General features: G+C 31.8%; 4 protein-coding genes and 1 pseudogene across 5 annotated transcripts in view; 3 read left to right on the top strand and 2 right to left on the bottom strand.

Annotated features, from left to right (window-relative positions):
- Positions 1-5,996, top strand: part of LOC107490619 (pentatricopeptide repeat-containing protein At1g62930, chloroplastic) — an 81,079-nt gene extending 75,083 nt beyond the window's left edge. Inside the window, exon 2 of one of the 2 annotated variants that reach the window (XM_052261926.1) lies at positions 5,893-5,996. The gene's annotated coding sequence lies outside the window, so the exon portion shown is untranslated. Of the gene's footprint in view, positions 1-4,731; positions 4,803-5,892 lie in introns of those variants that run through there. The other variant, XM_052261927.1, reaches the window with a different exon arrangement.
- LOC107490616 (pentatricopeptide repeat-containing protein At1g63130, mitochondrial-like) lies at positions 1,795-9,386 on the top strand (annotated as a pseudogene).
- An 860-nt stretch (positions 9,387-10,246) lies between these two features.
- LOC107490624 (non-specific lipid transfer protein GPI-anchored 9-like) lies at positions 10,247-12,588 on the bottom strand. Its single transcript, XM_016111418.3, has 3 exons — positions 12,231-12,588; positions 11,141-11,161; positions 10,247-10,362 (listed from the first exon to the last, which is right to left on the bottom strand). Exons 1-3 carry the CDS (start codon positions 12,586-12,588, stop codon positions 10,247-10,249), a joined length of 495 nt encoding a protein of 164 aa, XP_015966904.1.
- Positions 12,589-15,033: 2,445 nt separating this feature from the next.
- LOC107490615 (ABC transporter G family member STR) lies at positions 15,034-18,739 on the top strand. Its single transcript, XM_016111399.3, has 4 exons — positions 15,034-15,577; positions 15,755-15,934; positions 16,006-16,274; positions 16,688-18,739. Exons 1-4 carry the CDS (start codon positions 15,212-15,214, stop codon positions 18,324-18,326), a joined length of 2,454 nt encoding a protein of 817 aa, XP_015966885.1. The 5' UTR covers positions 15,034-15,211; the 3' UTR covers positions 18,327-18,739.
- Positions 18,740-18,893: 154 nt separating this feature from the next.
- Positions 18,894-23,768, bottom strand: LOC107490622 (protein TIFY 6B; the record flags this gene model as incomplete). The annotated part of the gene is given in 7 exon segments (XM_016111412.3): positions 18,894-19,106; positions 19,297-19,357; positions 19,475-19,748; positions 19,930-20,020; positions 20,300-20,589; positions 20,931-21,124; positions 23,570-23,768. Coding segments are annotated over 7 exon segments (1,104 nt in total). The 3' UTR covers positions 18,894-18,979.
- Positions 23,769-25,313: the final 1,545 nt, after the last annotated feature.

A 25,313-nucleotide genomic window follows, 5' to 3' on the forward strand; every position in this document is an offset into this window, starting at 1 on the left:
AGTTTTTAATAATTCTCCTCATCATGGTTGTTTTCGAATGACCCAATCTATCATGCCAAGTTATGAATTCATTTGGGCTAGTAAATTTCTGATTTACAGTGGCATGTGATTCAATTGCACTAATCTTGGTATAATATAACCCAGATGAAAGTGAGGGCAACTTTTCTAATATAACCTTTTCATTTGAATCATGAGTTGTGATACATAAGTACTCATGATTTCTCTCATTTATAGTCTTAATATGATATCCATTTCGACAAATATCTTTAAAGCTCAACAAGTTTCTTAGAGACTTGATAGATAATAGTGCATTATTTATTATGAATTTTGTTCCTCCAGGAAACAAAATTATAGCTCTTCCAGAGCCTTCTATCACATTGCCCGGGCCAATAATAGTATTAACATATTCTTCTTTTGGCACAAGATGAGTAAAATATATATCACTTTAAAGAATAGTGTGCGAACTTACACTATCCACAAGGCAAATATCTTCAGAATATGTCCTTACCATTTTTTTTCAAAGATAAATGATAATAATAATAAAATGAGTAGAAGTACATGCACAATAAAATTATTCACATGAATACTTCACAAACACACATATTAAATTATTCCATCATTGATCAAATAGCCAATATTTCTTTTAAAATCCTCAAAGAAATTAGATATATCATAATGAGTGGTGAAATTTTCATCATTTGAAATAAAATTTGTTTCTTTTTCTTTGTCATCCTTTTTCAAGGATGCTTGATAAAGATCAACTAGGTGCCTTGGAGTACGACAGGTACGTGACCAATGGTCCTTTCCACCACAACGGAAGCATTTATCCTCAATTGATTTACTTTGGTCATTGTTTCTTTATTTATCCCACTTCTGGTGAGATCCTTTCTTATGAATATAATTCTTCTTCCTTCCATAATTTTTCTTATTACCAAAATCTTGCTATTTAGCTCTTATGGGGTTATGATTTACTGCATTTGCTTCAGGAAATGGGCCGGCGTCAGCTGGGCGCGCTTCATGATTTTTCAAGAGCAACTCAATGTTGCGCTCAGCAACAAGAAGGCAAGAAATTAACTTAGAATATTTTTTAAACCCTTCTTTTCGATACTGCTGCAGCAGGAGTACATTCGAGGCATGGAAGGTTGAAAAAGTTTTCTCCAACATATCGAGTTTGAGGAAGTATCACATGATTGTACCTTTCTTCAAGGTCTTTCCACATATCTGCAGGATCTTTTAATGTGAGATATTTCTTTTTCAATCATACGTCAAGATGACGACAAAGAAAAATTATGGCTTTGGCTATATCTTTTTGGAATGTATTATTTTCAACCTTAATGGTATCTTCAAGATTCATTGAATCAAGATGGATTTTAGCATTTAGTATCCAAGATAAATAATTGTTTCCAAATATATCAAAAGCATTATATTCAAGATGAGAGAGTTTCGACATAATAAAAATTTGTTATCTGGAGTCTTCCTAAAATTTCGTTAGAGTTTCATGTTGATAACGTGTTATAAAATAATTAAATAATAAATAAGGAAGAGGTAACAAATAAAATAAAAAAATATAAAGAGAGATATTAATAATATACAAAGAAAAAAGAGAATATTTATTATTACTGTATGTTTTTTACTCAGAGACTTAAGTCTCTTATAAATGCACATGATGATATTTTTTAAACTATAATAAATAAAGTCATCCTTAATAAACCAAGCTACATTATAAATGGACATAAACATAAGATCTTATCACAACATAATTCACCTTTTTTTTTTTTATTGAACCTCGTTGTGAGGGCCGTTTAGGGCTTTCTCTTAAAAGAATAACCTCCAACAAGCTCAATGCTACTCTCACAGTCTCACTCTCGAAGGTGGAAAGCACTCTTCGACTCAACGCATTCCATTTTAGTATACTCCTCCTGAGTTTTGATTGCAAGAAAAGAATGTTGTCATTGTTCTCATCCTCACCAATCAAATTAAGATATGCTTTTCAATTCCCAAATTCTGTTCCCCACTCCGCTCTCCGTCTTTGCTTCCCTTCAACTTCATCCCTACACTCTCACTCTCACTCCCAATCACTTGATGAAGCTGTTGATTCCTTCACTCGCATGCTCTCTATGCGTCCTCCTCCATCCATCATCCAATTCACCAAGATTTTGGGATCTCTTGCCAAGACCAACCATTTCCCCACCGCCATTTCCCTTTTTCAGCAATTACAAGCCAGGGGAATAGCTCCCAACTTATTTACTTTGAGCGTCCTAATTAATTGTTGTTGCGGCATGAGTCGTATGACACTTGCTTTCTCTGCTTTCGCCAAGATTTTCAGGATGGGTTTTCAGCCTGATGCCGTAACCTTGACAACAATCCTGAAAGGCCTCTGTCTCTCTGGTAATGTTGAAAAAGCACTGCACTTTCATGCCACAGTGCTGGCTTATGGATTTCACTTCGACCAAGTTACTTATGGGACCTTGATCAATGGGCTCTGTAAGACCGGACACACATCAGCTGCTATTCAAGTGTTGAGAAAGATCCCACGGCATGGAATTGTTCCTAATGTCGTAATGTACAGCGCAATTATTGATAGCCTCTGCAAGGTTGCGCTTGTAAGTGATGCTTTTCATTTATATTCTGAAATGCTTGCTAAGGGAATTTCTCCCAATGTTATCACTTACAACACTCTAATTTATGGATTGTGCCTTGCGGGTCAACTCAAGGAAGCCATTCTTTTGCTAAATGATATGATTCTCATAAACATTACTCCAGATGTTTATACCTATAGTACTTTGATCGATGGGCTATGCAAGGAAGGAAAGATCAAAGATGCTAAGAATGTGTTGGGCTTGATGACAAAACATGGTGTGAAACCAAATGTGGTCACTTATAACAGCTTAATGGATGGGCATTGTCTGGTTAATGAGGTAAATAAGGCAAAATTTGTATTCAACACTATGGCCCAAAGTAAAGTGTAACTTAATGTTCAAAGTTACAGTATCATGATTAATGGCTTGTGCAAAAGTAAAAGGGTCGATGAAGCCTTGAATCTCTTTGAAGAAATGCGTCGTAAGTACTTGGTTCCAAACACGGTAACTTACAACACTCTTATTGATGGCTTGAGCAAATCAAAGAGAATCTCTTGTGCTTTGGAGCTTCTTGTCAAGATGCATGAAAGAGGTCAACCCGCTAATGTAGTCACTTACAATTCCTTGTTGGATGGGATGTTCAATATCAAACGAGTTGACAAGGCACTTATGTTATTCAAGGAAATGAAAGAGAGTGGCATTGATCCAGATATATATACATACAACATACTTATAGATGGCCTGTGCAAAAGTGGAAGACTTAAAAATGCAAAAGAGATATTTCAAGATCTTTCAATTAAAGGCTGTTCTCCAAATGTGAGGACTTACAATATTATGATCCATGGGCTCTGCAAAGAGGGCTTGTTTGAAGAAGCATTGGCACTCTTGTCAAAAATGGAAGGCAATTGTTGGGTCAGAGGACTTTGGCAATGCCATAAACATTAATTAATTTTGCACTTTCGATTTTTGCAATTGCTATCATCCTTTTTCATTCCACTACATTATTGATTCCTTAGATGATATTCCTAGTTATAGCTTACAGAATTAGTGTTTAAGATCTCTTTATAGCAATAGAGTGTTCTTTACTGTTATTCTATGAGATCATGTATTTATAATGCTACAAACTAAGCAAAATTAAAAAGATTGAAAATTTTGTTTCGTTGTTTGTTGTTTGTTCTCTTCTATTCTGTTGTGCAACTTATTTTCCATATCTTTGTAGGTACCACATATATATATATATAAAACTAATTCCTATGACTTTTTTATCATAAGCAACCATGAGCTATTGTTTATTTGATTGAGTCCTCCGGGAATTGTTGTAAAAGGAAATTGAAATAGGTACTAAGGATTTATTCTTAGGCTATATAGTTTGCACTTCCTTCTTAAAAATAAACCCACCTTCTAAAATGCATGTCCCCTCTTTTCATCAACCTAAGTAATATGGTTTAGTTATCTCAAGATTTTTGGCCATTTTCTTAATTAATGCTACTCAGTTGTATTGCTTGGAAATTGCTTCTGCTGAAAATATGTACATTATGAAATACTTTTTCGGAGAATGTTTTCCTGTTAATTCATAGATAAATTACTTCATTATTTCTCGTGTAGACATTATTCCATTGTCTCTAAGTCTCTGTTTATTATCATTTTAAAAAAGTTACTGGCTTGGAGTTTTGTTATGTGGTGTTTGTGATGGGGGTGTTAAAAGTGAAACAATACAGAATTCTTCGAGTGTTTGCTAATTCTGCCTCCAAATATTAATTTTCCCTGCACATATCCTTCCAATTCCTATTTTTCGATGTCATCATTCAATCATAATTTTTCTCTCCAAATAATTTTTTTTATCACCATCACTCAACAATAGCGAACACTTTCAGGAATCCAATAATAGTACGATAGCTCCAGCATCTTTGTACTTGTTTTGTTCTTTTCAAATTTAATACTCATGCTTTACTTAAAAATTCTGTTCGGTAAATTTTCATTTCAAAAGTCAGTTACATTATTTTTTGTCAATGTGACTTATTCAGCCATCATAACATATTCGTATAATATACATGTTATGTAATTTTTTTTGTCATTATAGTACAAATTCTGTTATTATTTTTATCGTATTTGTTATGTATATAAAGGCATTTAAGTAAATTCATTTTCGCAGGAATTTCACATGTTCTTGTTGACCTCAATCCCTGTCTTCCATCCCCATTGTTTTTTGCCATCCCTATATACAACAGTATAATGAACTAATGATTCAACTATTCAGATTGTTATATAATTCATATTCAAGAATAATATCTTCTTCCAATTCTGCAGATTTTATTCTGCTTTCTTTGTATAAAAAAAAATGTTAATACATTAATGAAGATATTGTAATATGGCAAAATGATTAAAGAATTAAAGAATCATTGAATTGCTCTATGATAGCTCTAAGTACATGCGTTTTGGTTGCAATTGATCACATGAAATCTCATAATATAATCTCATCGAAGCAAGCAAGCTCCCATCCCAAAAATAATAATAAAAAATAAAAAAATTTCAGCATCAAATAAATAAAGATTCATATACATGATTTTTGTTGGACTATTAATCTAAAATAGAGCAGCAGCCAACAAAGCAAAAAAACTTGGAACACCAAAACGAATAAGTCCTGTTGCACTTGATGATTCAGCAGGGGGACCAAACATTTTAGGGTCTAGATTTATATCTGAAACCAGCAAATGTAGTTTGAATTTTGTTATTACACATGTATATCAATGAGTCTCAGATAAATGTAAAATTAACAAACTAATTGATTTGAAATTAATAATAAATTAATTTATTATTGGATAAATTTATTCACTACTATGCATTATTAAAAAATATAGATATATTTATCGCATTGTATTTGTACCAGTAAAGTACTCTTATAGTTCTAATGTCTAGGTTAAGTCTTAGTTCTGTTTTCAATATTTGAATCGACATGTTTTATTTCTAAACATATTTATTTTTTTTGGGATTTATTAGTCTCTGTGCAAAAAAAAATAAAATAACATTGACTTTTTTTGACACACAGGAGCTAATCAGTCCAATAAAAATAAAGCTTAAGGTCGAATTGAGTATTTTTTTTATCGAGAGTTTCGTTGTCTTTTAAAGTAATTGCTAAGAGCTGATTTGGATTTTTCTCTAAATATAATTGGGATGAGTTGAATTGAGTTCATTCATGATAATAGTGCACATTATCGTGGTAGTTTGTATAATTACCGTTAATTTTGATTTTCACTGTGTGTTAATGAATTTGGTTATCAGCACAGCAATGATTTCGGTATTGTTGTTGTTACAGTTGTATTATTGTTAAAGAAGAAGAACAAAAACGCTGAAGAGAGGATGTTAAAGAAGAAGAAAAAAAACGCTGAAGAGAGGAGGAGAAAAAAAAGAGAGAAAAAAAAAAAGACATTATGATAAATGTGTGTTTTTTTTTTTACGATAAATATTATTGAGGATCTAAATATAAAATTATATTTTGTACATAGATCTAATTATAAATTTTTAAAGTGTAAGAACCAATTTATAATTTTAGTAAAAATATAAAAATTAGTGGTGCAATTTAACCTTTAAATAACAACTAATAATGATTTAATTATAAATTTTTATCTAATATAAAAATTTAATTATAATTTTTAAATTCTAAATATTTAATTAAAAATTTGATCAAATTATAAAAACTAACAAAAATAAAAAAAATTTATTGTTATTGTGGTTGTTGTCGTTGTTTGGTGGATCAGCTTTTTTTCTCGAGCATAATGAAACCATTACTCCCCCAAGCCTTGTAATTTATACGTCCAATTCATAAAATTGATAAAAAAAAAAAAAATCAATAGAACCCAAGTAAAAGGGGACTGGAGTCTGGAGACCTTTCATTAGTATGGGGGGTGTTGGAAACAGAGGACTATTTCCACAGAGTTAGCAAACTCCCTCAAACTTAGACAACAGCGACAGTGCGAATCTCTAAAATTAAAATGTTGTCATCCTCAACCTCAAGGATAACTTTCATTTTTAGGTATTCTCTTCTTCAAATCCCTAATTTTGTTTCCTTCCCTTCCTCTTCATCCCTTCACTCTCATTCTACTCGCCAAGTTGATGAAGCTGTTCATTCCTTCACTCGCATGCTCTCTATGCGTCGCCCTCCATCCATCATCCAATTCACCAAGATTTTGGGATCTCTTGCCAAGACCAACCATTTCCCCACCGCCATTTCCCTTTTTCAGCAATTGCAAGCCAGGGGAATCGCTCCCGACTTATTTACTTTGAGCATCGTAATTAATTGTTGTTGCGGCATGTGTCGTATGACGCTTGCTTTCTCTGTATTGGCCAAGATTTTCAGAATGGATTATCAACCTAATACGGTAACATTGACAACAATCCTGAAAGGTCTCTGTCTCTCTGGTAGTGTTGAAAAAGCAGTGCGCTTTCATGACAGAGTGCTGGCTCATGGATTTCACTTCGACCAAGTCACTTATGGGACTTTGATCAATGGGCTCGGTAAGACCGGACACACAGCAGCTGCTATTCAAGTGTTGAAAAAGATCCCACAGTATGGCACTGTTCCTAGTGTCGTCATGTACAACACAATTATTGATAGCCTCTGCAAGGATACACTTGTAAGTCAGGCTTTTCATTTATTCTCTGAAATGCTTGCTAAGGGAATTTCTCCCAATGTTATCACATACAGTTCTCTCATTTTTGGATTGTGTCTTGAGGGTCAATATAAGAAAGCCATTGATTTGTTAAGTGATATGGTGCTTAGAAACATTACTCCTGATGTTTATACCTATAGTATTTTGATCGATGGGCTATGCAAGGAAGGAAAGATCAAAGATGCTAAGAGTGTATTGGCTGTAATGGCAAAACGTGGTGTGAAACCAAATGTAGTTACTTATAACAGCCTAATGGATGGATATTGTTTGGTTAATCAGGTAAATAAGGCAAAATATGTATTCAACACAATGGCCCAAAGTAGAGTGTCACTTGATGTTCAAAGTTACAATATCATGATTAATGGCTTGTGCAAAAGTAAAATGGTGGATGAAGCCTTGAATCTTTTTGAAGAAATGCGTCGTAGGTACTTGGTTCCAAACACGGAGATATGTATACATACAACATACTTATAGATGGCCTGTGCAAAAGTGGAAGACTTAAAAATGCAAAAGAGATTTTTCAAGATCTTTCCATTAAAGGCTATCGTCCAGACGTGAGGACATACACTATTATGATAAAGGGGCTTTGCAAAGAGGGCCTACTTCCTGAAGCATTGGCTTTCTTGTCAAAAATGGAAGACAATGCTTGCTTACCAAATGCTGTGACTTATGAAATAATCATTCGTGCTCTGTTTGAAAAAGGTGAAAATGATAACGCGGAGAAACTTCTTCGTGAGATGATATCTAAAGGCCTGTTGCAAGGATAAAAGTTGGTGAGATTCTTGTTGTCAGACATCACAAAATGTTGTTTGTATCTCTTTCTTTTTAACTTGTGTTTTGTTCTCGATCATCTTTCGATTCCATATTAATGCTTTTAGATCTTCACATGATTGTGATTCTTTATTCTGCTTTACCCACACCTAAGTGTTTTCTTTGTTGTTGCTTATTTTATGGCATTTTCGGTGACTAGATGGCTGTTATATGTGGCTTGTCGGATCTATCATTATTTCCTTTTTTATTTTTGTAATTTCTCGTTTTTGGATTGTGTCTTGAGGGTCAATATAAGGAAGCCATTGATTTGTTAAGTGATATGGTGCTTAGAAACATTACTCCAAATGTTTATACCTATAGTATTTTGATCGATGGGCTATGCAAGGAAGGAAAGATCAAAGATGCTAAGAGTGTATTGGCTGTAATGGCAAAACATGGTTTGAAACCAGATGTAGTTACTTATACCAGCTTAATGGATGGATATTGTTTGGTTAATCAGGTAAATAAGGCAAAATATTTGTTCAACACAATGGCCCAAAGTAGAGTTTCACTCGATGTTCAAAGTTACAGTATCATTATTAATGGCTTCTGCAAAAGTAAAATGGTCGATGAAGCCTTGAATCTCTTTGAAGAAATGCGTCGCAAGAACTTGGTTCCAAACACGGTAACATACAACACTCTTTTTGATGGCTTGAGCAAATCGAAGAGAATCTCCCGTGCTTTGGAGCTTCTTGTCGAGATGCATCATAGAGGTCAACCTGCTGATGTAGTCACTTATAATTCGTTGTTGAATGGGATGTTCAAAAACCAACAAGCTAACGAGGCATTTATGTTATTCAATCAAATGAAAGAGTCTGCCATTGATCTCGATATTTGATCCAGATATATGCACTTACAATATACTTATTGATGGCCTATACAAAGGTGGAAGACTTATAGATGCAAAAGAGATTTTTCAAGATCTTTCCGTTAAAGGCTATCGTCCAAATGTGAGGACATACAATATTATGATCAATGGGCTCTGCAAAGAGGGCTTGTTTGAAGAAGCATTGGCACTCTTGTCAAAAATGGAAGGCAATGGTTGCTTACCAGATGTTGTGACTTTTGAAACTGTTATCCGTGCTTTGTTTGAAAAAAATGAGAATGACATGGCTGAGAAACTTCTTCGGGAAATGGTTGCTAGAGGCTTATTGAATTGATAAAAGAAGGTAAAATACATCAACTCAAATTGAAATTACATCTCACTGTTGCTGAATATGTATCATAGTTTTGTAAATTCTGTGTCTGTTGGGTCAGAGGACTTTGGCAATACCATAACATTAATTAATTTTGCACTTCCGATTTTTGCAATTGCTATGATCCTTTTTCATTCCACTACTTTATTGATTCTTTAGATGATATTCCTAGTCATAGCTTACAGATTTAGTGTTTAAGATCTCTTTATAGCAATAGAGTGTTCTTTACTGTTATTCTATGAGATCATGTATTTATCATGCTACTAACTAAGCAAAACTAAAAAGTAAAAAGATTGAAAATTTTGTTTTGTTGTTTGTTCTTTGCTATTCTATTGTGCAACTTATTTTTCCGCACCTTTGTAGGTACCATATATATATATATCAAACTAATTCCTATGAGTTTTTATCATAAGCAACCGTGAGCTATTGTTTATTTGATTGAATCCTCCGGGAATTGTTGTAAAAGGAAATTTAAATAGGTACTAAGGATTTATTCTTAGGCTATATAGTTTTCACTTCCATCTTAAAAATAAACCCACCTTCTAAAATGCATGTCCCCTTTTTTCATCAACCTAAGCAACATCGAGTCAAGGTATTTATGGTTCAGTTATCTCAAGATTTTTGGCCATTTTCTTAATTAATGCAAGATTTTGCGAATGCTCAATATTCTATTCAGATTGTTATAGAATTTATATTCAAGAATACTATCTTATTCCAATTCTGCAGAATCTATTCTGCTTTCGTTGTCTCAAAAAAAATGTTAATACATTGATGAAGATACTGTAATATGGCAAAATGATTAAAGAATTAAAGAATCATTGAATTGCTCTATGATAGCTCTAAGTACATGCGTTTTGGTTGCAATTGATCACATGAAATCTCATAATATAATCTCATCAAGCAAGCCCCCCCCATCCCAAAAACAATAATAAAAAAAAATTTCAGCATCAAATAAACAAAGATTCATATACATGAATTTTGTTGGACTATTAATCTAAAATAGAGCAGCAGCCAACAAAGCAAAAAAACTTGGAACACCAAAACGAATAAGTCCTGTTGCACTTGATGATTCAGCAGGGGGACCAAACATTTTAGGGTCTAGATTTATATCTGAAACCAGCAAATGTAGTTTGAATTTTGTTATTACACATGTATATCAATGAGTCTCAGATAAATGTAAAATTAACAAACTAATTGATTTGAAATTAATAATAAATTAATTTATTATTGGATAAATTTATTCACTACTATGCATTATTAAAAAATATAGATATATTATCGCTTTGTATTTGTATCAGTAAAGTACTCTTATAGTTCTAATGTCTAGTTTAACTCTTAGTTCTGTTTTTAACATTTGAATCGACATGTTTTATTTCTAAACATATTTATTTCGTCCTATTTTAGTTTTTTAGCCAATTTTTTTTTAAATACACTTTTTCTATTATGATTTTTTTTAGGTAACACAAATATCGTAATTAGAGTGATTATAGTGATGGTGCTTCTAATATTTTGAAAATGAAAATAACAGAAGAATAAAAGAAATAAGAAGGCAATAATAATGGAAAAACAATATTTTTGAAAAAAAAATTAGTTTCAACCAAAAATTTAAATAGAATGATAGAAAATGTTTGTGAAAAAAAATGTTTTAAGGGTTAGGAACTAAATTAAAATTTAGTTGTTTTCAAATCTAAAAGGATGATATTTTTTCTATTTTTTTAGAAATAATTTTAAAAATTAACTTCAAATAAATATATTTGTCATATATAAATTACTTTAAAACTGCTTAAATTTTATTTAACTTGTTCACAAATATTTTAAAATTCAATGCTTTTTTTTAGACATGAAAATTTCAATGTTTCAAACACAATAGTATTGGTTGATGATTTACCTGATACTGGTGGGCTTTGTACTGCAATGAAAACAAAACAACGTAAATTGAAGGTTAAAACCAAGCCATCCATTAAGTGAACAAAATTTGAAGAATACAAATTATAGACATTATGTTATTAATTCAAGATTTTGCGAATGCTCAACACAAGTACACGATTCGGTGAACATTATAGAACGTATATATTGATTGGGTAAAAGCGAGAAAAATATAATAGGGAACAATTTCACGAACTATAAAATGTTCATTTATTTGTTTTAATTTGTTTATTAGTAGATTTATAGCTATAATGGTTTTGTTCTCTTAATTTGATTATGGATCTTTCAATGGAAAATGTAATTTCTCGGTTGTTAAATTTCTAAACCAAGAAAAAAGATATAATAATGAAAATGTTACTATGAAAATAAAAGGAAAAAAAATTATAACAACAATCAATATTCCTATTTTAATGTGAAACAAGAAGATATTGCATTAAGTTGTGCAACTTGTGATATTGGAAAACAATCATTTTATATTAATTTAAAAATGAAGAACCACCCGTATTATTAAAAAAATAAAATAATTACAAATTTATATTTATAATCACACTTTAAATAATAATTGAATTCATATTTATAATGGAACTTTAAATAAAAATAAAATCAATCTAAATTCAAATTTATAATAAAATTTTATAAATAATATAATCAACTAAATTTATATATATTTGTAATTAAAATACAAATAAAAGTACAAAAAATAGATATCTGATTGGTTCCTAGCTTCTTATATTCATGAAAAAAATGATTATTTGATTTAAAAAAATATTTATTACTCTACTACAAAAATTTCATTCTTTTATAAAAAAAAATTATTTTTGTGATTAATTACTCTACTAAAAAATTGTTGTCAAATACTTATAAAAATACACAAGTACAACTTTTTAATCTAACTAAATTTAAAAATTTTGGTCATTTTAAATTACTAGAACATTTAACTAATTTGTAACCACATAAAATGTAACCATTTAAAAATTGCACACACGTCGACACACATAAAAAAAATCTATAATAATAATAATAATAATAATAATAATAATAATAATAATTACCATTGTTGCATGTAGAAATCTCAACAGGGACAGAGCAAGCATTAGGAAGCTTCATGGCATCATCCCTAGAGATTTGCATGGAATCAAGCATCTGTTGGTTGTTGAAGAAAGCGCACAAACATTCTTGGTCATTTGATGTTGCAATTTCCCTCAAAGGTCCACAACATTCTTCAGGAACATTACTTTGGTCCTTCAGGTATTTATTACAAGCCACTAGCTTTTGCATGCATTGTGCTTCTTTCACCACTCCCATATTTTTTCCAAGTCCTCCAAGAAGTTCTTCAAGGCTTTGAGAGATTCCTTGATGAACTATTGAAGAGAATATGAGGAAGAATGAGAACATAACCTTGGAAGCCATATTATTATTGATGGTTATGTTCTTCTTCTTTTTCTTTAAAAAATTAAAGAGCAAGAAGAAGAACACACAAAACAAAGGAAATGAATGGTTTTTGGTTTTCCTCTCAATTCTCCTAGTGCATCATTGTGGCGGAACTTGGTTTATAATTAGATGAACTTTCTATTTTTAAGTCTGTTTTTGAAGACTAAATTCAACCACTCATCTTTTTTTTCTATATATAGATGTGCTTAATAGTTGGATGCTTTTATTATTAGCCATTAATTACATTTTTTTTCCTCCCACACGAATTTTGTATTGTTTGACGCTTCATCTACCCTTGATTATGAATTTATTTATTTATATTTGAACCCTTTCTCTTATAAAAGATAAAGATTATAGTGACTTTCTTCTATTTTTCCATTAAAATTGTTGGTCTCCTAATATTTTTTCTAATTAAAATATTAGAGTTACTGATTTCTAAATGCTCTCATGTAATCCGTGATTTCCATCAAAGCGTCAATTAAGATGTTTAATAAAATATTCTTTCTAAAAAATTATGGTAAAAAAATTTAATTAGATTTTTATTTTTGAATTATCTTTAATTTAAAAAAAATATTTTATTAATTATTCTAATATTTTTTATATTGACAAGGATCTAATTTTTGAAATTAAAAATATTATAAAAATTCTATTTAAAAAAATATAAAAAAATTTAATTATAAATTTAATAAAATTATAAGGAGTAATAGAACAGTTAAACCTAAATAATCTTTATAAAGTTGCAAAAATAACGTGATCCATAGAGACCATTCAAGAGAATCAAGCACAAGCTAAGTCAAGATTTGACAAAATTGAAATTTGAAGTTGTTGCCTTCTCGTGTCTCATGCAACAAAGCTAGCTAGCAAATAATTCCATTATGAGGCTCTTAATTAAAACATGCTACATACCATTGCATATACATGCCAATAGCATGCATGTATTGCCTTCGTCATTTTCTAGTGAAAGTTAATTAAATAAAAGTTCGTTGTCTCTATTATTGCTTGATGGAACAAAAGAATAATTAATAACACTCTTCGGCACCACCTATGTCGAATTAACGACAACATCAAAGAGACTCCTCCTACTTAATGTGCCGTCTGAAGATCTTATGCTCTCTCTCTATCTTCATGCATATATAGTAAAGAATATACTGCCACACTTTCATTAGCTATTCACACCCAACTATTTATACATCGTTTTCAATTGTTCAACAATATATATTTTATAGTGTAATTTACACTTAAATAATTAAACTCTCCTAAACTTTACCTTATATAGCACACATTATTCTAATATTAACTATATTAGGTTATATAAAAAAAAATCAACCATCAAATTAGACATCTGTAAAAAATACATATTAAAAAAATTTAATATAATATATATATTTATACATAAATACATCATTAATTTTTGTATATAAATAATATTTTTGTTCTAATAATTTATAAGATAAGAGGCTAACCAAATCAACCAAACATTGGTGTAGATATGACAATCAAGAGTTGTCTATATATATACCACAAAACCTTAAAATTTTGTTTGATGAGTGTCCTAAGACCAAAAAACAGTTGTCTTTGTCCCGTTTCACAATAATCAGTTGTATAATTTGGAAAATTATTGGATAAATTTTATTTTAAAAAAAATATCTCATAATATTTGTCTTTTTTTAAATATATAAATTTAATTTCAATGCATTTTAAATATAAAATAATTTTATACATGCATCTAACTATATAACATCATGTGGTCATCCAAAAAAAATAATAAATACTATTAAATAATTATGTAAAATACTTTACATGCAACAAAATTAAATTTTAAATATATTTATCTTAAAATACATATAATTTGTTTATTTTTGTCTTAAATATATTTGTCTTAAATTAAAGATGTTATTGGAAAATTTTGTAAAGTAATTTACAGTCATGTTAAGTGTCTCAAAAATCAACCACCAATATAGAATATACATAAAAATATAAAATATACACTAAAAATGAATTAAACTATACATATATTTATATACAAATATATAGTGGTTGATTTTGATATATAAATAACATTTTTGAATAATTTAATATTTCTTATTTTTTTGAAATAATTATTAAATGAGATTTAACAATAATAATCATTATAATTTCAAGTATGCTAAGTGTATATTAAATCAGCTATCAAAATCAATCACTAATGTATAAAATATATGTGGAATATAAAATATATATTAAAAATGAGCTAAACAATATATATATTTATACATGTATATAATGATTGATTTTGATAACTGATTTTAGTATATGCATAATATTTTTCACATCTCATATTCCGAGATAGATTATTATGGCCGTAGTATGAGGAGAATCATTTAACAATTGTAATTAGCAAGAAAGCGTAACCAGCTTAAAATGTGAAAATATATCCATGTTTCCAACTCCATATTATACTATATGATCAATTTGCATTAACTTTAGCCATCACATTTTTTGTCCACTCTTCATGCCCCCTCTGCTATAATACCTTTGCACATAGCTCCACTTTAACCATTTAGAAAAAACTCGTCAACATAAAAGAAACCATAGAGCTTTGCTGAATAATTCATCAGCAAGAATGGCATCAAGGCCAAATAAGAAACTAGGCTCAAACAAGAACCTAGAGAGTTTATTAGACATGGATCAAGCAGGAGGAGTTGCGAAAAAATTGAATAATCAACTTAGACCACAGAACTCTGTTCCTGGAACAGGGCTAGAATTTAGTAACCTTTCTTATAGTGTCATAAAGAAGCAGAAGAAGGATGGGGTTTGGATGAAGAAGGAAGCATATCTTCTTCATGACATCTCCGGCCAGGCCAACAAAGGCGAAATCATGGCGATCATGGGGCCGAGTGGTGCTGGAAAATCCACCTTTCTTGATGCCTTGGCAGGGAGAATTGCTCAAGGGAGTCTTGAAGGATCAGTTAGAATTGATGGAAAACCAGTAAGAATATTCAACTAGTATACTTTTTTCTTCAAATACGAGTAATAATTCAAATTAGTCTCTAAGAACCTTTTTGTCGAAGACCTTAGTCCCCAACAAATTCAAACAAGATTTTTTATCTTTATTTAGTTGGTGAGTATGTTTATGATATGATATGATGTGATGTGATTTATGCAGGTGACTACAAGTTACATGAAGATGGTCTCATCATATGTGATGCAAGATGATCAATTGTTCCCTATGTTGACAGTTTTTGAGACATTCATGTTTGCAGCTGAGGTTAGGCTTCCTCCTTCAGTTTCAAGGGAGGAAAAGAGGAAGAGGGTTTATGAGCTTCTTGATCAACTTGGCTTGCAGGTAGATATGCCTATTATTTGTATATAGCCTTTAGATTATTAGGATTTACTGATGAAAGTTTCTGTCTCTAGAGTGCAACACATACATATATTGGTGATGAAGGAAGAAGAGGAGTATCAGGAGGGGAGAGAAGAAGGGTGTCCATTGGCATAGACATAATTCATAAGCCATCCCTTTTGTTCCTTGATGAACCAACCTCAGGACTTGATTCAACAAGTGCCTACAGTGTTGTTGAAAAGGTTAAGGACATAGCAAGAGGAGGTAGCATTGTCCTCATGACCATACATCAACCTTCATTTAGAATTCAAATGCTCCTTGACAAGATCACGGTCTTAGCGAGGTAATATACTTGTTATACATACATTCAAAAATATTTGTAAGTTTTATTTTGTTTTAATTTTGTCTCAAAAATTTTCAAGAAACTTAGAACGAACAGAAACAACTTCACAAGATAACCTTCAACACAAGCAAGTCATACACAAAGTTCTGTCATTGGCTCTAGTTCTCATGCATTATTGCTGGATTGGTCTTAAGCTTCTTGAAAGTTTAGTTATCAGGATATATTTGATGTAAATAAAAAAATTTTAGAACAAAATTAAAACAAAATCAAATTTAAGGGTGAGATGAGACAAAATATATACTTATCTGTAACATATTTAGACATAAGAGTGGATATCTCTAGCTTATAGAGAAAGAAAGATAAAGTTGACTGTTTTGGGAATCAACATTTAACGGAAGAAACTAACAATACAGGGGAAGGCTTGTATACATGGGAAAACCAGATTTACTGGGTGCATTCCTTTCTGGATTTGGAAGGACAGTACCAGATGGAGAGAACAGCATGGAGTACCTATTAGATGTCATCAAAGAATATGAGCAATCCACCATTGGACTTGACCCTCTTGTTCTTTACCAACGCGACGGCCTCAAACCAGATCAAGCCGCCAAAACACCTGTCCCAAGAACACCAAGAACAGCTTACACAAGGAAGAACAACCCTGCTGGTGCTTCAAAACACATGATTAGCCTAAAATCTCAAGGATTCACGGCCGGAACATCGGTTCCTGATTCCTCAAACTTCAGCTATGGCTATAATTATGAAGACGAAGGCGAAGATGATGATCAGAATTTTGACAATTCTCTTGAGAGGAGAAGTGCTACTACTGCTCAAACTCCAAGGACTATGGCCAGTGGTGTCCATCCCCGGTTGGCTTCGCAGTTTTACAAAGACTTCTCTGCCAAGGATTTCTCTGTTTGGCTCTACCACGGTGTGGTAGGGACACCTCGCCGCGCGCCCTCTTGGACGCCAGCTAGGACACCAGGTGTGACACCTATGTCAGCTTCTAGAAGTGTTATGACAAGCCAACAACAAGATCCTTATTATGCTCGCGCGAAAACACCTTCACTAGTTAGCCAATCCATGAACATCTATGCAACTTCATATCAAGAATTTGATATTGAAGAAGAAGTGCTTGATGAGCCAAGCCATGGATCAAAGTATGCAAATCCATGGCTTCGCGAGGTAGTCGTGCTCTCATGGAGGACAATGCTTAATGTTATTCGAACTCCAGAGCTATTCCTGTCCAGAGAGATTGTCCTAACTGTCATGGCACTTGTCCTCTCCTCTATCTTCAAGAATCTAAGCCACACAACTTGCTTAGACATCAATAGGCTCCTCAACTTCTACATCTTTGCAGTATGCTTAGTCTTCTTCTCTTCGAATGACGCCGTCCCTTCCTTCATCCTGGAGAGGTTTATCTTCATTAGGGAGACTTCTCACAACGCTTATCGCGCATCATCCTATGTCATTTCTTCCCTTCTTGTTTACCTCCCTTTCTTTGCCGTCCAGGGACTAACTTTCGCAGCCATAACAAAGTTTTTGCTCCATCTTAAAAGCAAACTCTTGTACTTTTGGCTAATCCTTTTTGCTTCTCTTATAACCACCAATGCATATGTGATGCTTGTGAGTGCTCTTGTTCCAAGTTACATCACAGGATACGCGGTTGTTATAGCAACAACCGCGCTGTTCTTCTTGACATGTGGCTTCTTCCTCAAGCGAACTCAGATACCAGTGTATTGGAGGTGGTTGCATTACATTTCTGCTATCAAATACCCTTTTGAAGCATTGCTGACGAACGAATTCGACAACAACAACTGCTACACAGGGAACCTAGCCGATCTGTCTCCGGGTCCAATGGGAGATTTAAAGTTTAGCCAACAACACAATTTCAGCAGTAACTGCATTTTGATTGGGAAGGATGTGTTGGAGACAATGGATATTCAGTTGGATAATGTATGGTATGATATCTTGATCCTGCTAGCTTGGGGTGTTCTTTACAGGTTCTTCTTCTACTTGGTACTGAGATTTTACTCCAAGAATGAGAGAAAATGATGAACCAATCATATATATACTATGTCTACATTTTTTGTTCTCGATAAAGTTTTAGACTTCTATGTACCATTTTCCTATGGTTTGTTGAAAAATTTGAAACAATAATAACAAATATATATTATCATGATGATAAATGTGAAAAGTAGCTACTGAGTGTTTCAGCTTTACTGTTCTTAGAAGTGTTGAGAGAATCTAAACAGAAAATCTACCCTTTTATTCTGCTTTTCTTCCATTAATTTGTGGAACAAATGCTATTCCATAAGCCATGTTTGTACATTCATTTCAAAAGAAAGTAAGGCATATATTCCTGTCATGTAAATGTGCCTCATTCTTAATCAACCAAACATGTATGAAGATCAACAATTGGTGCAATATAAAGATTGATTTAGTTTTTGATGAACTCAGTGCAAAATTTAAAACAAACATCCAAATATGCCGAAGCCAATGTATATGATTTGAACACTAAAATCCAAGATAAATCTGAATATGATTCACTGTTATACATCTACAAACACTAATTATACAGCATGATGCAAGTTTCTGCGACAAATTGTGAGATCTTAATTTCCTAAGAAAATTAATCTAGAGATTAAAATAATTGGATCTTACAATTACAAAAGGTATATTTTTCGACACATCCTCTTGGTAAGAGATTAGTTAATGGCTGGTAGCGAACAGGAACCGGAGGAGTTCATGGAAAGACTAATAGTATCTGATCCAGGATTGCTGCTTTCAGGGGAAGATTTCTTGCTTAAAGTGTAGGGAGATGTGCTCATAACCCTGCATAAAGTACAAAAGCAAGCTTTATCCTTAGAAAATCCATTTCCAAGAGAAATTTATTAGGGATTGTCTAGTTTTTGTTTTCATTTTCAATGTTGTCTGTTTTCATAATTTTGTAATGGAATGAAAACAGACACCAAACAGATTCACAATATCTTGGATCATAATGTAAGATAATAAGATAATTTACCTTTCCTTTCGCTTCTCCAAGAACCGAGCCAACGATGCTTTGCGTGCCTGAGGCAACCCTACTATAAATATTGAAGGGAAAAAAAACACCACCTTATTATTAATCATAGTGTGTTACATTACCTTGCAGAAGGTATACATGAAAAAAGAAAAGGTAGTGAAATAGGTGAAATATGTACCTGTGTTAACCATTTTTTGAGATGCAGATCTTATTGAAACAACATTAGGAGATTCCAAATTGTTGGTAGAGGTAGTCGAAGGTCCTACTGCCACCAACGCTCCTCCAGGACGAGAAACGAGGAGAGAAGTCGATGGAAGAGGAATTGGCATGCCTACAATGAAACCATTATCTTTGGAGGGAACAGACATTGCTGGCTGCAATTTAGTTGTAGAAACTGTGTTGTTCTGATTTAGAGCAGAGCCATTTCCAGCAAGTAACATGATAGCCTGGGCCTGACAGAAGATAACAATCAGAAAACTAGTGAAGGAAACAGCGAAAGTGAAAACAGGAAATAGGATTTTCATTTTCGTTTGTACTATTTTAGTCACACAATCCGGTAAATAGAAAAACATTGAAAATTCGGTAGCATTTCTATAATTGAAATGGAAAGCTAGCCTTGGAATTTTAACATACCTTCTCAGGAGATATGTCATCATAAACACATACTGAACCGGCATAGAAAATGGTCAGCTGAGTAGGTGTCCCAGAAGACTTGGAACAATTCCTGAAGAAAACACAAACTCTGAAATGTTAGATGTGCCACTCCATATTGATCAACAATATCAAACTACCCTTTCAATATCTAATCATGTTTTGCCAGGTAGGAAAAAACAGTTAACTATGACATCCAAATATCCAATATCTCAAAAAGAAACTACTTTTGTTGTCTACATGGAAACACTTGACTGGATGTAAATGTAAATTCTTGAACGCTGACAATAAATAGAAATTAAACTAATTAAAGAAACAATAACTCCTCAGATGTAATAAAATTATATAATACCTTAATTCGGTAGTTCCAACAATGGAACTCGCAGATGGAAGAGCAGATACAGGTGTGCTGGTTGATTTGGAACCGAGTGCTTGTGGTTTTATGACTGAAGCAACCATGCTATGTCCGGTAGTAGTAGCAAGGTTAGATTGAAGAACAGGACTTACTTTATTTGTTTGGTTGGAAAGTGAAAATATTCTTGATTCCTGTTGTTGGCTAGCTAAATGTGAACCAGAACATAGCGGTGGATACACTGTCATTCCAATGTTGTTTCCGGCTTGCTTTCCGATGGACAAATTCCTCTAAAAAATATATATATATCAAGGCAAGAAGGTAAGATTTTAGTTGCGAAAAAAGAATCACACAGCATCAAAAGATTCTCACACAGTTCTCATTTCTTTCTTTAGTCATATAAAGGATTATTAGCATGCACAAGTTAAAGACGAATTACACGCATTTCCTCGATTTTTGGCGAAGTTCAACCTAACTCCCCTCTAGTCCTAGAAATATAATATCCATTGTCCTCTCCCGAGGTTAGCTAATATTTGGTAAATAATAAACACTCAAATGTTCTACTTAAAAGTGAAACTATTCTTTTTTATCAGAAATAAAGGCTAGTTTTCGATTAGAGGATGAAACAAACCTGGACCACACTCAACAATGGTTTCTGGTCAGTGTCATAAGCATCCTTAGTTGATATGGTCATATATCCAGATGAAGCTAGGGGATCCATAATTGTCTTTCTCTGATCTTCCAGAGTCGTCTTGAAGGACAAGTACTGAGGAATGGCTGAGACTTTGTTTGAGAATGTCCACTGCATTCCTGAACCCCTCACTGCTGCAGCAAAATTAAGGACAAAAAAAAATGGTTGAGTAATGGAAACAAGTAACACAAAAATGCATCTGTGAATAAATATGATTATAATGCATTGCATGGATACCTCAGTGATAGAGAAGATGTTCTACAACCTATATTTCAACCCTGTATCAGGACAGAAATTCAAAGATATTCAGGCAAATATAAATTTGTTTGGAGAAGAAGACAGGCAAAATGCCTATGTCTCTAGACAACACTTTTCCGTATTTTCCATCTACTCAAAATAGAGTCTAATTTGAATACACTGACAGTGTCAAATTCTAAACGATCATTTAATCAGATTCATGTATTTAAATGGCTTTTGAAGTAGTAGGTTTGAAAATTAGTTACTTTTGCGAATGTGACAATACACGACTAGTTGTCTATGTAAAACTCTTTTATACTGACAATACATGGCAATTAAATTCCTCAAAATATGGGAATAGTGGAGAAAGATTCTTTCAGTGAATACTAATCTGAAGTCAGAACAACTTCAGAAACTAAGATGAAACACCAAGAATTACTCTTTACTCAAATAAACTTATTCATTAGAAACTTTGGCAGCACTTTTCATTATAAGAAGCTAAAAATCCTTGTAGTCTTCACATATTATAATTAAATCACATGCTATCATATGTAATGTCGGTAGCATATGGCAAGAAACAGTTAAAAATAGTTGAAAGTTTAAGAAACCAAAGTATGAAAACATTAACTAGTCCCTGAATCTTAGCAGTTAGCACCACACAATAAAAAACCAGTGACCCTTCTTTTTCTTATATTATATCTCTAGTCCAATATTAAAGAAACAAGAATATAATACTCTACTAAATGCTATCATGCTTTATTGACTTGGAATATTTTATGCTGTCGCTATGCTATTTTTATTAAAATGCTTCCTTCTCTAAAGTATTAATTTATGCAAACATTATTGCACCAAGCCAATCACAAACATCAAAGTCTCAAGGCCATTTGACACGTAGCAATAGCATCAAGTGTGCCCATGTTAACCTTAGATATAAAATAATATAATATTAGCGAGAGTAATGCTAAATTAAATTAGTAGTTTTATATATTAAACAAAAAAGGATGACAAAAACCTAGTCTAATTAATATATTTCTTTTAAAACTATTCATACATCAGTATCAAAAATAATTAATAGAAAAACATATCTCTTGTCAAAATCATTTAAATATTGCACTTGAATCTAAAGGCTGAAATGGAAGCAAGAAAAAGAAGTAGCACATTTTACAATATAGTTAAAAAACAACCAAACAAATAGCACCAGACAACTTAGACCACGTTTTCAACTACCACCCAAATAAGAGAAGAATGCATTATTATTCACCAACAAGATAACTACCTTTCTCTTACTTATATAAACTCTGCAGAATAATTACTTAGTGTTACACAAATATCCACTATTTTTTTAACATCAAAAAGAAAAAAAAATAGTAGTTCTAAATACTGTTGAAACATGTATAAAATTATGTTCAGGGAATTTTTGTGGAGATATCTTGTCTATTTTTGTATCTAATTTCATCTCCAAATAACTTTATATATATTCTTGTTGTCTTTGAATTTCTGTCTTAAAATAATAATTATCAAAAAGGACACAGATGTACTCAACATGTAAGAATTTCTCACCTCTCCTAACCCTATAAAAAAAAGTGATCACTATTTACTTGAGCCTTCATAACACACTGACACAAGAAGATTATTAGTTCACATTAAATACTATATGGACCCATAAATGTACTCTAGTGACCATTTCTCCTTCCACAGCTACATGATAGATACATCACGTCATTAATGCAATTTATTCAATATAAGAAGTTGTAAGATAACTCAGTAAATGCATTTCCTTCATTTATAGACCCTTAATCCATTTACCTTTATGAAAAAGGGCAGTTAGAAACTCTTGTTTTTATCCAGCAGAGGAACAACAAAAATATCAACCAAAGACTCAAACCTTGTTGTTTTTTCCCATCTCAGTTATTATTTATTTATTAGTTTCTTTTTTAACATGTTCTTCCCTATTTTAGCTTCTGAGAAATTAAGAAAAAAACAAAACCTCATCCATAATAATAAAACAAATGAATGAAACCCACGAATGAAAGAAATTAAGAAATCACCATATAACAACAGATAAATTGAGAACAAATTAAGAAATCACAAATTTCATTATATTCTTTCCCGCAACATGAAGGACGAAAACAATGAATAGAGAATTCTGAAAAGCAAAATAATATCCCAAAAACAGAAAATAAATCAGATTCGGCCTCAAAGCAAATGCAAAAACTTTTTAAGTTTCACAACAACAAATAACAATTGCAAAAGGAAAAACACGGACCTGAGAAATGCAAATTCTTCTATAAGTTACGAATAATAATAATACTAAATCAAAATTTAAAAGAAAAAAAAACTACCTGCATCGTCTTTGATAGTAGTCCCTGCATCACTTTTGGAGCTCAAACCAAAAAAATCTCTCTCCATATCGTAAAACTCAGATACCCAAAATTGTGTTTCTCTTCCAATTTACACAAAGATCAAAGCTTTAACAAGTGCAGAGAAAAGAAGTTAACAATAATAATTAAAAAACAGTTTTTTTTTCTTTTTTTCTTTCTTCTTGCAGTGAAAACTTGCTTCTATTCAGCTGAGACAGAAACGGAAGAGAGAACATATAACAGACGCACATATATAGAAGAACTGAAATGAACCCGGTTTGCAGCGTTAAATTTGAACCGTTAGATCGGAGGAGATTCGATCCGATATGATGTTGTTGACCGGTCTGGAAACCGGTCTTTGCCGGTAAATGCCCACGTGCACTCGGTTCTTTGTTGGTGGTGACCGGTTACCTTATTTATTTAATATTTTGTCATCAAGGGTGTCCCTCAAGTCCGCCCGCAACCCGAAGTGGATCCTCTACAATAAAAAAAAAATTGAATAGTATTCAATGAAAAATTTTATTTTTTATTATTTTTTTTTCATTTATTTATAGTCCTATTTATAAAATTAAAGATAAAAAATTATATTTTATTTTTTTTCATAACAAAAAAAATTGGAGAGAATCTATTTCTTTCGCATCCCATAAGTAAAAAATTTATTCCTTAAGAATTTTTGTTTGTTGTTGGCCAGTAAATCTATATAAGGTGAAATTTGGTGAAATTTAAATTTTTATATTTATTTAAGTAGATTAGTAAATAATAAGTTACTCAATCAATTATTTTAATCGTTTCTATTTTAGGAAATAAATATTCGATTTGTTTTTATAATATATAAATATATATTTATTATTGTTTATCCTTTTTATGCTTCTTTTAGACACAAAAAAATGCTGCTTTTTGGTTGAAGAGTCTTTCACACCTTGTGGTTTAATAATGGCTTTATGGTTAATTCAATAAAGTAAAAATATTCCAAATTGGCGTTAAGAAACCATACATAGTACATGCATTTGCTCCTCTAATAACGTTTCCTTTATTATTTTTTATTCCATAGTGCATTACTGCATGCCTTTTTTCTTTTTCTCCTATTGTATTGTTCTTCTACACTTTCTGGTAGAAAATTACAGTTTAAGCCAAAATATTCTGATGTTGTAATATTAAATAAATCAATTTAATTTTTAAAAAAAAAACTGTGTATCATTTTGATTTGTAGCATTGATGTACAACTTTTTCTTGAATCAAAAACAAAAAAAAAGTCCATTTACAATAATGAAGAAAATGTGGAAAGAACTGATCAAACAAATAAAAGTCTAATTTACTTTATTTCGCTTCTCAAAAGATCTTATGATCTTAGGAATACGAATTCCCATAAATTTTGTGACGTATCGTCATTGTCACAAGCATATGTTTTTTTTAAATTATCCGAAACCCAAGTTATTAACATATATAAGTTAAAATATGTTTTTGCATATCATCGAAAATCCCCTTTTCTTAAGAATGAAATAAAAGATTATTTTTTTGGAATACAAAGAATATTTGATTTTCAATTTATATCCAAGAACCCCCCCAATTCTCTAATGAATCAATGAACAAATTGGTTGTTAAAGAGTCATTATCAATATGATTTATCTCAGAGAAGATGGTCTAGATTAGTGCCACAAAAATGGAGAAATAGAATCCATAAACGTCATGTCATTCAAAATAAAGATTTAAAAAAATGTGATTCATA

This window comes from Arachis duranensis, chromosome 5 (assembly GCF_000817695.3).
Source record: "Arachis duranensis cultivar V14167 chromosome 5, aradu.V14167.gnm2.J7QH, whole genome shotgun sequence".
Lineage (NCBI taxonomy): Eukaryota > Viridiplantae > Streptophyta > Magnoliopsida > Fabales > Fabaceae > Arachis > Arachis duranensis.

Excerpts from the sequence above, each read along its gene's own strand:
- LOC107490624 (XM_016111418.3), bottom strand. The coding sequence starts at position 12,588 with ATGGCTTCCAAGGTTATGTTCTCATTCTTCCTCATATTCTCTTCAATA. Across the intron at positions 11,162-12,230 it reads GATTTCTACATGCAACAATG|TACAAAGCCCACCAGTATCA; the intron begins GTAATTATTATT and ends TTTTCATTGCAG. Across the intron at positions 10,363-11,140 it reads ACAAAGCCCACCAGTATCAG|ATATAAATCTAGACCCTAAA; the intron begins GTAAATCATCAA and ends TGCTGGTTTCAG.
- LOC107490615 (XM_016111399.3), top strand. The coding sequence starts at position 15,212 with ATGGCATCAAGGCCAAATAAGAAACTAGGCTCAAACAAGAACCTAGAG. Across the intron at positions 15,578-15,754 it reads TTAGAATTGATGGAAAACCA|GTGACTACAAGTTACATGAA; the intron begins GTAAGAATATTC and ends TGATTTATGCAG. Across the intron at positions 16,275-16,687 it reads AAGATCACGGTCTTAGCGAG|GGGAAGGCTTGTATACATGG; the intron begins GTAATATACTTG and ends CTAACAATACAG.